General features: G+C 35.3%; 2 protein-coding genes and 1 pseudogene across 2 annotated transcripts; 2 read left to right on the top strand and 1 right to left on the bottom strand.

The window, feature by feature from the left end:
- Positions 1–1,609: 1,609 nt before the first annotated feature.
- On the top strand, positions 1,610–2,833 carry LOC125845337 (actin-58-like). The gene is made up of 2 exons (XM_049524825.1): positions 1,610–1,683; positions 1,754–2,833. Exons 1-2 carry the CDS (start codon positions 1,624–1,626, stop codon positions 2,828–2,830), a joined length of 1,137 nt encoding a protein of 378 aa, XP_049380782.1. The 5' UTR covers positions 1,610–1,623; the 3' UTR covers positions 2,831–2,833.
- A 1,965-nt stretch (positions 2,834–4,798) lies between these two features.
- LOC125844922 (uncharacterized) lies at positions 4,799–11,106 on the bottom strand. The gene is made up of 9 exons (XM_049524289.1): positions 10,837–11,106; positions 10,648–10,731; positions 8,425–8,534; positions 8,213–8,263; positions 7,397–7,540; positions 7,213–7,302; positions 6,895–7,001; positions 5,657–5,741; positions 4,799–5,175 (listed from the first exon to the last, which is right to left on the bottom strand). The coding sequence occupies exons 1-9, from the start codon at positions 10,946–10,948 to the stop codon at positions 5,077–5,079; spliced, it is 882 nt and encodes a 293-aa protein (XP_049380246.1). The 5' UTR covers positions 10,949–11,106; the 3' UTR covers positions 4,799–5,076.
- LOC125844923 (laccase-3-like) lies at positions 8,541–10,239 on the top strand (annotated as a pseudogene).
- Positions 11,107–12,496: the final 1,390 nt, after the last annotated feature.

The following is a 12,496-nucleotide window of genomic DNA, read 5'->3' on the forward strand; positions in this document are numbered from 1 at the left end:
GATTATTAGAGAGTATATTTAAGAGATTTAATATTATTACTTCTCATATATATATATTCAAATTGCAAATACAACTTTGATTATGTTTCTAATTATTGACATAACCGAATAACCAAACCGAAAAAAACAAATTGAAAAGAGAAAAACCAAACCAAACCAAATTTATTTTGGTTCGGATTGGGTTGAACTTTTTCGAAACCAAAAAATCCTAATCGAATAGTAAAAAACCAAACCGAAAAATCGAATGCACACCCTATCTTTTATAATTGAACAAGTCCAAGAATAAGAAAGAAAATATTGAGTTTCCTATAAAATCAGAGAATGCTAATATTTGCGCTACAATTTCCAATTCTAATCTTTGGAAGAAAAAAAAAATATCAATAAAAGATTATAAAGATTGTATATAGGTATCAATTTGTCAGACTCCTTTTCTTTATTTTTAATCCCAAAAAGTTTTAATTTGTATTTTTAAATCAAAAGAATTTTCACCAAATATTTAAATGATCGAGCTTGGTCAATTTTTTAATTTTCCTATTTTTGGTGTAAAAAAATAAAAAATAGATCAACCACAATCAATTTTATTTTAAAAATTGAAATCAAATTGAATTTTCTTAATCTAATTAAAAATTGAACCGTTTAAATTGGCTAAATAAGAGGAGAAGCCAGACCAAAAAAAAAGCAGGACCTCATATAAATATGTGACACGTGGCGATCATAGACAATAACAAAGACCAAATATATACCAAAGAAAAGTAACAGACTACAAAAAATGTGGGAATTTTATTTTTGTAGCATTTAAAAAGAAGACCATTTCATTGCCTTTTGGAATCGTTGAGTTTCATTTCAATTTTGCTTTGTTGTTGTTGTTGTTTTTTTTTTTTTTTTTTTTTTTTTTTTGTATTTGCACTCACAACCCAACTGTGGGCACCAACAGCTTATTCCCCTCCCCCAAAAGGTAATTTCATTGTTCGGAGACGAATTTAGAATTTAAAATCGATATATGTGTATGAGAATAATTCAAATTCGTGTCTATTGATCGTTTGGTTATAGGGATAGGATGCTATATCATTATTAAATTTGGGATTAAATTTGTTTAGTGTTTTGTAATGGATATTAGCTAACTCATGAGATTATTTATCGCATATTATATGAGATGAGATTATTTTTCTCGTTGTAATCTCTAGATTATAATATTTAGATAACATTGTCGATGGTAGCTTATACTATTTATACATGGTTAAAATTATTGTTTATTTATACGGTAGATGTCAAAACTCGAGCCCCCTTCGGCTAGTTAGGGTGTTCAGTTCTTCAGATTTTGAACCCCTTAGTCATGACTAGCCTCGCCACTGTAATTATAGAGTGTTGATTATAAATACTCATATTATATTATTATGGCTAAATAATTACGGCGGAATCCTTTATTTGTTGTAGTAACTTGATTATGACATTTGAATTTGCTTCTTGAATGTTGATATTAATGGCTTATGGGAAGGATATTGAAACTTGTTGTGTATTTGTTATTGGGTTGAAAGGGTACAAATGTGGTATGTAAATGTCGACATTGGATCGAATGACAATTAAAGACTTTGAATTTTGATCATGGGATGCAGTGCATAAAAAATGGCAGATGGTGAGGATATTCAGCCACTGGTCTGTGATAATGGAACAGGAATGGTCAAGGTAGGTTTTTGAAATTTGAAATTTGAAAATTGAAAATTGAAAATTGAAATTTGAAATTTGAAATTTATAGGCGGGATTTGCTGGAGACGATGCTCCACGAGCAGTGTTTCCGAGCATTGTTGGTCGGCCACGACACACAGGTGTGATGGTTGGTATGGGGCAAAAAGATGCATATGTTGGTGATGAAGCTCAATCGAAACGTGGTATTCTATCATTGAAATATCCAATTGAGCATGGTATTGTGAGCAATTGGGATGATATGGAGAAAATCTGGCATCATACATTTTACAATGAACTTCGTGTTGCTCCAGAGGAACACCCTGTTCTACTCACCGAAGCACCTCTCAATCCTAAGGCTAATCGTGAGAAGATGACTCAAATCATGTTTGAGACATTTAACACTCCTGCTATGTATGTCGCCATTCAAGCTGTTCTCTCTCTTTATGCCAGTGGTCGTACAACTGGTATTGTCATGGACTCTGGTGATGGTGTTAGCCACACTGTCCCAATCTATGAGGGATATGCTCTCCCACATGCTATCCTTCGTCTCGATTTAGCAGGACGTGACCTAACTGATCACCTAATGAAGATCTTGACAGAGCGCGGTTACTCATTCACCACCACTGCTGAACGAGAAATCGTTAGGGATGTTAAGGAAAAGCTTTCCTACATTGCTCTTGACTATGAACAAGAGATAGACACCTCCTCAAAAACTAGCTCCACTGTTGAGAAGACCTACGAGTTGCCTGATGGTCAAGTCATCACTATTGGTGCTGAACGTTTCCGATGCCCTGAAGTGCTTTTCCAGCCTTCAATTATCGGAATGGAAGCTGCTGGAATCCATGAAACAACCTACAACTCCATCATGAAGTGTGACGTCGATATCAGGAAGGATCTTTATGGAAACATTGTACTTAGTGGCGGAACCACTATGTTTCCTGGAATTGCTGATAGAATGAGCAAAGAAATCACAGCATTGGCTCCAACTAGCATGAAAATTAAGGTCGTTGCACCACCAGAAAGGAAGTATAGTGTTTGGATTGGAGGTTCAATCTTAGCTTCTTTAAGTACCTTCCAACAGATGTGGATTGCAAAGGCAGAATATGATGAATCTGGTCCATCCATTGTGCATAGAAAATGCTTCTAATTCTTCCCATGTAATTTCTATCTCCTCCTGTAATAATAATTCACATCACATGTAAATTTTCTAAATCGATTTGTTTTTCGTTATATCATGTGTACAAGTATTCATTGAGCAGGTCATCTTGGGTTTCAACTCTTTGCATGTTTTCTCGGTCTGACATAGTGCAGGTTGCCTCTCCGGTGTGATTTGTAGGCAATTAGATTAAAGCACAGTTTACCCAAAGAACAGTCCCTCCCTTGTCAACAAAAAATAATAATTCGGACGGGGTTGAAATTATTGGTACACAATCGCAGCGTTAGTGAACAAGTGTGATATTATGCGGAGGGCTGACCCAATAAGTAGTTCACTATAGGGGTGTTAAAATCAAGCCCGATTCACTTAAGTTTGGGTGGGTCAAAACCTGTTCATTTATTAGCACAACCCAATGTAGCTCAAATTGATTGATGAGAAATCTTGTCAAAATATTTTTAAAAAGATATTTAGTATTTGATATATTATTTTTAGTGATTATAAAAAAATATTAGGTACTAAAGATTTATAAAAGAACTAATAAAGCAATTAAACTTTAATAAGAATTGGTGGGTTAGGTTATGACCCCCATTTTAGTCCAAACCATTCCAGTCCAAGTAGCTTTGGGTCTATAACCCGCCCATTTATTAACACAACCCAATTTAGTCTATCCAAATTCAACTCAATTCGCGCATTTGATACCTCTAGTTTATTAGTCATCTAGTTTAGGGCTCTAGATTTTCAATTTATACATTCCTAAGGCTGATTCTATCTTAAAACCAAAGCTCTTAGCTTCTTGGTTCTTAAGACATCCAATAAAACGGGGGCGTTTGGTTGGATTTTAAGATTGATGAGCGTGTAAACTATGTATTTGAATAAAATATAAGGAATATAGAGAATTCATACGGTCAATCGATCCTCAAGTTAATTGGGATTTGATATATAGTTAGTTATTGATGTTGTATTTTCTTTCATTTCTAGTTTTTGTTTTGTGTTAGTTACTCAAAAAACTAAATATATCCTAAAAGACGGAGTTTATACATATTAAGTGATCTTTTGCACATAAAATCGAGTTTGAGCCAAAACTACTAAAAAAAATTGTCGAATCTTTTAGGAGAAGTCAAGCCTTCATTGCGCCATATGTCGCAAAACCAATAGCCGTGGAGTGGACAATTTTCATGTAGTTTATGCAAAGTCCCGCAAATAATTGCCTCCCACCTTGATTGCATACAATGGAAGAAATTAAAGACCGTTGAACATATTCCTATTTTGAGGGTAAAGCGCTCTGTTTTGCAATGTAGGTTGCAGATGCAAGCGATCTACATGCATCTGCCTCCTAACCACGTCCAATGGATACGTAAATGTTTGTCCAAATAAGCTATAGCTGGAGCTCCACAAGAAAGATGCATCAAAATGGACCTTTGGTGATCTTCAGGAACACACCTCTTTATTTCTTTGTAAATATAAAACTTCAATCCAGAATAAGGAAAAATACCAACAAGTGTAGGCCCTATGCCTCTATATAGTGCATGTAGTCCCTCTCCCTTGGGACCACCCTCATGACATGTTTAACACCACCATACGAATGATGTTTAACATGTCCTAAAACCACGATTCCTCCTGTTGTCGAGTCAACTAAAAGAACTACTAATAACCCCATTTCCACTACAATTTTCCAATGAAGGGGTGTTTAGATGAATCTCGTCTTTGTGCTTCTATCTCCGCCTCTAATGAGTTATAACTATATTTATGAAGTCTTTCTTTGTTGTTAAACTTCGTTTTTATTCAAATAGGTTCACATTAGTTATAACGGAAAGAAAATATATTAAGAATGTCATAAATATACGACCAATTGGAAACAAAAATTGATCAAAACAAAAAGAATTCACCATATTTTGCTCTTTAAGCTGCAATAAGCTCAAGATAGAAGTCATAAATCAACTTTGAGGTTAAAAAAAAAAATTAGCACACTATACATAACATTATATTCCCAGTTCAGGGGAAAAGACCAAATGACTACTTAAAACAAAGAGAGTTCGTTTCTCTTTTCTTTTCCTACAGAGGCAGATTTTACAGCATCTCTCTGGAACAGGAAGCGGCAAATTACGTCAAATGTAGCTCTAGGATCAATCACATCTGCATTTCAATGGTCAAATACATGACTTGCAGCAACGATCAACTTCTGTTAGTGCAAACGGGAAGAGGCAGAGGCTCAAAGTTCATATTCTGTTGCATGTTTATCAGTCCCCTAGAAGGGTTCGTTTTTTGGATGTGTTCATGTAAGGCTTTATGACCCACTCGATTTGAGCTTCGTCTTGATCCATTGTTCCTAATTTGATCTACATTGAAAAACAAGTAACTTGATCAGGAATGAGCAATCAGCAACAGATAGAATACGGATCAAGGTGATCACACATTCCTAACAACGTAGCACGGAATTCATATGACAGAGAGACAGGGCAAGTGTACTAAACAAAGCACATTTTCAGGGACTGATTCTTCAAGACCAAAACAAATCTGTTAACTAATATGATAAATTCTCGAGCTAGATAAAACACATATTAGTGAACTTTTGGAGAAGAGATTAATATCACTTCTGGTTTAGTTGCGTGACATCTATTATCATGAAGCAGATAAGAGAACTTGCAGCAACTTTTTTCTCTTTTGTCGTTCCAAATAATTTTATAGGAATATGTAGATGTGGAAAACATAGGTCTGGCAACTAAACTAAGATAAATCAAGATTACACAGTTTCAAGATTATTTATAAACATGGATGCAAACAAATATGATGAACTAGTCTTGGTATAATTATTGTTACCTGGTAAAGCCGTAGTTCAAATCGAGGGCCAACTTCTTTCAGCTCAATTGATTTTGGACCTCCATGCTTTTCATAGACGTGATGTCTGCATGTTTCACAATCAAATTTAGTATAAAGAAAAGGGAAGGGGGGAGCTGTATATCCAGTAAATCATCAAATTTATACCTATTTTTAACTATCCTCTGTCAGTTAACAAGACAACCAAGGGATAGCCTAGTGGTAAGGACCCTCCACCAGAGGATTTTTCGAAATCTTAGTGAAACACTGAATTTCTTATCTCATGCATGCTTTTCATGAAAAAAAAATACCGATTGAAGTGGAGGGTTTCTTCAAACAAGGGACTGGTTCAACTATTCAATCAAATGATATTGAGCATATTTCTCATCTCTTCTCGAGAAACAAGTGGGGGCTATTTCTTTGCAACAACTTCATATGTGGCAATCACGCTAAGATCGAACCATGCGGTTGGTGGTTTGAGTCAATCAAGTGAGTAAAGTGGGAAAAGCTACTGCTCCCTCCTGCTGGACAGGAGAGGTAATGAAACTTACGCAGGATATTCCAACTTGTATCTTGCATGGTCTTTGTCATAATCCATTTGTCTGTCTATTTCTCTCATCTTTTAACATTTTGAGAAGCAAAAGTATGTAGCATATCATGGATTTAGCCCCTTCTCTATATGTTAGAATAGTTCAGGAAAATCCATGGGCCTCACCATACAGAATAAAAAAATGGTTAATGATTTCTGACGCAACCTAGGTTGCACTTACTCTTCCATTACGTTGTTGCACCCGTGTTGAATTCTCCAAAAACACTATTTTGGGAGAATCTGACGCACACCCATTGACATTTTTGAAGAGTCCGAGAAACATTGTCTGGAACAAAATGTGTAAAAGCTAATGACTAAAACAACTAAAAGAGACATCCGTAAATTGATGAACTTCAGAAAAACACAACAAAATGTTACAAAAAAGAGTCTAGAACGTAGTCTGGCACAAGCAGCGAAAATATATCTAATTGTTTAAAGATAGCTAATGCCAAAGCAATTGTTTACAAGCTTCATTCTGATTGTATGGCTTCTATTTACCAAAATGAGAAATCTGTGGATCGAGGATCAAATGGGAAAAAATATTGCTGAGCCATAATCCCCAGCTTGCCTTGTACTTAAGTAAAACTAAACAGCAAAACTAACAACCTCCATTGCTAAAGTAGAACTTAATGAGACTGAACAAGAAACAGACCTGAATGAGATGTAGTCCGACTGGTTAGCAAATGTGAGGATTCGTTTTGTATCAGGCTTGGGAACAGGAAACAAATGCTTTAGGATGTTTACTGTCCTCTCACCAAGCTGCATGATCAAAATATCCCCCGTGAGTATAGAACAGTATATAAGATGCCACACTAAGAATTCAAAGACTAGATATTCAAGAGTTATCTAAACATCCAGTAACTGATTTTGGCGACATGATCAACCAGTTTTAAAAATCTCAATGTCAGTAGCAAGTCTACTGAAATGCATGTGTTTCACTCTTCATTGAAAAAGGGATGTCAGGAATTACCTTAGTTGAAAATTTGTCAAAAATCAAATGTGGATACGCCTCAGACATCGTTCCCATAGATTTTTTGTCCTTAATATCATGTCTAGTCACCTGCATGAAAATAGTAGATGAGGACATCATCTTACAACTCACATAGACAGCAGAAGACTTCTGCGCTTAGCAGGGTAAGAGTAAGACCACTTACCACATTGAGCAATCCAAAGTAAGCAGTTGGACCAAAAGGCAGATGACTAATGACAATACCATCAGGCACACCACGATTCTCATGGACCAAAATTACATCTGTAAAATCATGAGATCGGCAGGTTTCAATTATTTCTGATATAACCTGAAAAAAAAGAAGAAAAATGAGCAAAATACAAACATATGATAAACAAATAGAAGATAACTGTAAAACCGTAAATATCTTGAAGTTGTGCTGCTTGGACTCTCCAAATAACTCAGCCATACTGTGTCGGATGCTTCAAAAATGCACTACGTTTGGAGGATCCGACATGCACCAAGATGACATTTTTGAAGAATCCAAGCAACATAGGCTTTAAGAACTAAGTAGCTTGTTATGCAAGCACATAAATGTTAATAAGTGCTTAAGACAAATCACTTTCCCTGCACAAACAAGGGGTCTAAGAGTCGAAGAATCAGAGCTCTGTTCATTTAAAAAAAAAAAATATGAGACATCCATGGCCATCTGTTCTCTTCTTTTTATATTCAATTAAATTTTTCTAGAAGGTTTGCAGGAATGTATATATGTGAGCCTGATACATTATTCTAGCACTCTCTGTGTTCCAGTATACATGTAAGACACAAAAATGTACATATACACATGTTTAAATTGCAATTTAAACAAATGGAACACCTCTTCCTATTCCGACAAGAAGTTAGAGACAAAGTACCAATTCTAATTATGAATCTTTCAAGCTGTAAGCTCCCAATGCCATCTCTAATAGCTCGTAATGATAGAAATATTAAACAAGAAAATAATTCCCAATAGCAGACCAACCTGACCACCACGATTCATCCGCTGAGCATTAGGGAACACAATTTTCAACTCCTGTCTCCATACAACAACATGGAAAAAGGAAAGAATAGGACATGAGAAGTGTCTAATTAAAAAAAATATAGTTTCCTATATAATGACTTCTGAAAGAAAGAGTGAGAAGGGGATAGTGGACTACGTAATATAATAACAGGATAATTGAAGGGTACACCAACCTTGACAAACTGAGTAAGAGGAGCACTAGGATTTCTTGAAGTGGTAAGCAAAATTTTGGGATCTTTTTCAGGTGCATTAGCATATTCATCATCAATAGTTGATCGAGGTACTGCATCAACATCATTAAAAATAGACAAAAGCCTTGTTATAGCAAAAACATAGCACATACAACTACAACTCAATACGAATGTAATTAGAGAACATTTCAACAAACCACTATGTTCTACTTGTTCGTGCATAGTCTACAATTCCCATAGGTGAATTATTAACAAAAGAACAGAGAGAGAGAGAGATGTTGTCATAGAAAAGGCATGATGAAGATACAAGCATTAAAGAGAACTGTAAAGATCTCCAGCAGCCAATAATTTCTAGTTTATCAAAGGTTTCATATCCTTCCACCATCTTGTTTACCCTCTTTGCTTCTCTCTTCCTTTTCACATTCTACAAGATTTAACCCACCAAGAGAATAGACAAGTGAAGAAAAACTCATGAGCACATAAAAACCTCTAGAAACTATAAGATCTTACATCATAAATATGAAGATAAAAAAAGATACCTCTTCTTCGCATTCAGCCAAGGAGACCAATGTACCACTATTTCAAATCAATTGGACAAACAACTAATGTAATTCTCACTGCTGATCAGTCCCCTGGCCGATATTATATGGCAGCTCGTGCCTATTCCACAGTCTGAAATGGGCAATTTGATAACACCACTACCACAGCCATACTTGAGTACACAAATCTCTACTCAGGCGCGAATTCAAGGCCTTTATTGCCTCAACTTCCAGCTTTCAATGTTACAGCCACTGCCACTTCTCTCGCTAATCAATTGAGGAGCATTCCTAGCAATAATAGAGTTCCCAATCAGATTGATGAGAACTTATTTTTCACTGTTGGACTAGGCTTAGTGAATTGCAATTTGCTGCTAGCATGAACATTTCATTTGTTTTTCTAAGAAGAACTTCATTGCTGCAGGCCTATTACCAAAATATTCCAGGGATTTATACTTTGGACTTCCCACCTGTTCCACCGGTGCACTTTGATTACACGGGCAATGTTTCATGAGGACTCTGGCAACCGAGATTTGGAACAAAGCTGTACATGCTCAAGTTTGGTTCTAATGTACGAATTGTGTTGCAAGATACTGCTATCTTCTCTACAAAGGACCATCCTATACATCTTCATGGATACCATTTTTGGGTCATTGGACAAGGTTTTGGTAGCTTCAATGCTCAAACTGATACTGCCAACTTTAACTTGATCGATCCGCCTGTCAGGAACACAATCGATGTTCCTGTTGGTGGATGGGCAGTCATTCGTTCCGTGGCTGATAATCCAGGTAAACAACCTGATATCATCACTAAAAATATTTTTGTTTGAAATTTTTGTATCTGTTTTGAGAATTTGATTGACTTATGTGATATGTTGCAGGGGTTTGGTTGTTCCATTGCCACATTGATTCACACTTGGCTTGGGGCCTAGGTATGGCACTCATCGTCAAAAATGGAATTGGAGAGGAACAGACAATGGAACCACCTCCACCAGATCTACCACAATGCTAATATGTTTAAATTGTAGCAAATTGTCCTAACATTAAGCAGTTCTTAGTGTCTGTTTGTTGTTTTCTCAAGTGTGAGCCATCATGATTTTGCCTACTGGAATTCATTTGTCTATGATTAATGTTCAAGTGCCAACCAAGAAAAGAATTTTACTTCACATTTTATGTACTAATCACAATCTTGAATTCTGTCATCATCATATAGAAGTATTGAACAGTTATATTTTCATCACATTTCTCTTTTTCTTAAAGATCTTTTTTGTGGTGAGCTTATATATTTTCCTTCACATTCTATGTACTAATCACATTGTATCTTTTCTTTTTTAAAAGACTCTTTAATTCTAACTTTTCAGCTGATATGTTTAAAACTATAAGATTAAAAAGCATTTTACTGCATTCTACTTATACTTAATCAGACCCCAAAATTTAAAAGTTTTCTTAATTTCTTACTCAGTGAAGCAATCCCAATATCCATATCACTTTTTCTCCTACAATAGACACCAAAACAGACTTCCTCCCCAATTCAATCGTGTATCCCCATAACCAAGACTAATAGCAGCAATTTTTGTAGCAAGATTAATTCTAGTTTATAATTTCAATTTGAGTTCAATTCGTATCATAATCAAGTATCAACCCTATAAATTTAGAAATAATCAGCATACCAGCAGTAATTTCATCTTCAAGATCGATTTCTTTCCGAAGAGCAGCTTCTTCGTTCCTGAGCTCAGTTGGAATTGGTTTTCCCTCTGAAAATACCCAAAATCATCAAAAACCCAAAAACAAACAGCACAAAAAATATAAAATTCTACAAATTTCAATATTTTCTCATCAAATTTGTAATGAAAACTGACCTTCTAAAGCTTCTCTGATTTTGCGTTTCTTCTCATAGAGCAAACGCTCCTTCCCTTCTAAGCTTTTCCTGTATAGGTACTCTCTTCGCAGCCTAATGTTCCTTCTATGCATGGTGGCTACTACACAAACGTCATCGTTTTCAAGGTTTCTGGTTTTAGGGTTTAAGAGATTTTGGGGAAAAAGAAAGAGAGGGTTTTGTGAGAAGACAAAATAAAATGGGCTTTTACTATGCAAATATGTAGGTCGATGAAACACTCAAATTTAAGATTAAAAAATTACTACATTTTTTAAGTGTGCAAAATTTTGATCTATGTCTAATGAATTTAACAGACATTCTTCACGCTTGTACTTGTTCTTCACAGTATCTTGGTAAAAATTATATACCAGAAAGTTCCTCTACAACCAAGCATAGTAAATATTTTGTGAAAAATCAGGGAAAAAGGCAGCTTGAAGAGTAACAAAAGGACCTACATTATACACATTTCTCTGAATAAAATGAGCTTCTCTGTTGTGTTTGTAAGAACTCAAAATTTGTCTCATTTAACTGCATCCAATGTGTCAACAAAAAACAGAATATTGCAATGTTGTCACAATACCAGCTAAGTCATCTCCTACTAATTTCAACCTTTTGCTGAACCAACCAAGTTCTTGTATTTTGTTTATGTCAGAGGAATGCTGGGCATCAAGAGAATCCAATATAATGACCATGTTAGATTGCAAAAACAGAATGTTTGAACACCTTCAATGAGCATGTCTTGCTGCATATCTTTGTGCAAAGGTCTAGTGAGCAAATTTATCAATTTCCATTAAAAAAACATGGAACCCGTAAAGATATAATATCTCGGTTTAACTCAATCCAAAGGTTAGCTCAGCAGGGGGATTGTTAAAGTACATATAATGAAATCGTTGGTCCATTCGCTAATAGGTACTCAATAAACCAGGGAAAAAAATCTCCTTTATAATAAACACAAGAAGAGGGGCGAAATTGTGAGAACTCATTAATCAATCAGCAAGTAAAATATACCAAAAAAAGATTAAATATTAAAAGCATCACAAAATTGAAGACAATATCAAACTAAGGAAATCGCAGGAAAACTTAAAGGCACCGTAAATCTTCCCTTACAAATGAGGCTCGCCTAGATAAGATAAAGCTCGGAAATAACAAAAAGTGAACAAGAAGTTCAAAGTCAAATAGAAGAGGAATTGAAACCAAAACGGGAGAGTCGAAGGAAGCCAAAGAAATTGTCACACACAAACGAATTACAAAAGGATTGGAAAATCAAATAGTAGAAGTAGAGTTAGGGAATCAAAATCAATCAACAAAAAGATCATTGTAAAGTATGCTCACCTGGCAACCTCTACCTACACTTCCGTTGTTTAAACACTGTTAGATTCGATGGAGAAAAGATAAGGAAACACCTGAAAGTGCAAAGTCAAGAAAAATAGGAGTTAAGCAGATAGAAGAAAACGCCAAACTCAAAGAACCGAAACCCACCAGAAAACAGTAGTGAAAACGGAAAAGTTGAATAACCAACCAAAAATGTCGAATACAAAGAAATCACAAAATAATCGCTAAATCAAATAGCCGAATTAAAGTTAGGGAATCACAATCAAAACAGTAAAAAGACCTATAAATTAGCCGAAGTAAACTTAGGGAAT

The sequence above is a fragment of the Solanum stenotomum genome, chromosome 11 (assembly GCF_019186545.1).
Source record: "Solanum stenotomum isolate F172 chromosome 11, ASM1918654v1, whole genome shotgun sequence".
Classification (NCBI taxonomy): Eukaryota; Viridiplantae; Streptophyta; class Magnoliopsida; order Solanales; family Solanaceae; genus Solanum; species Solanum stenotomum.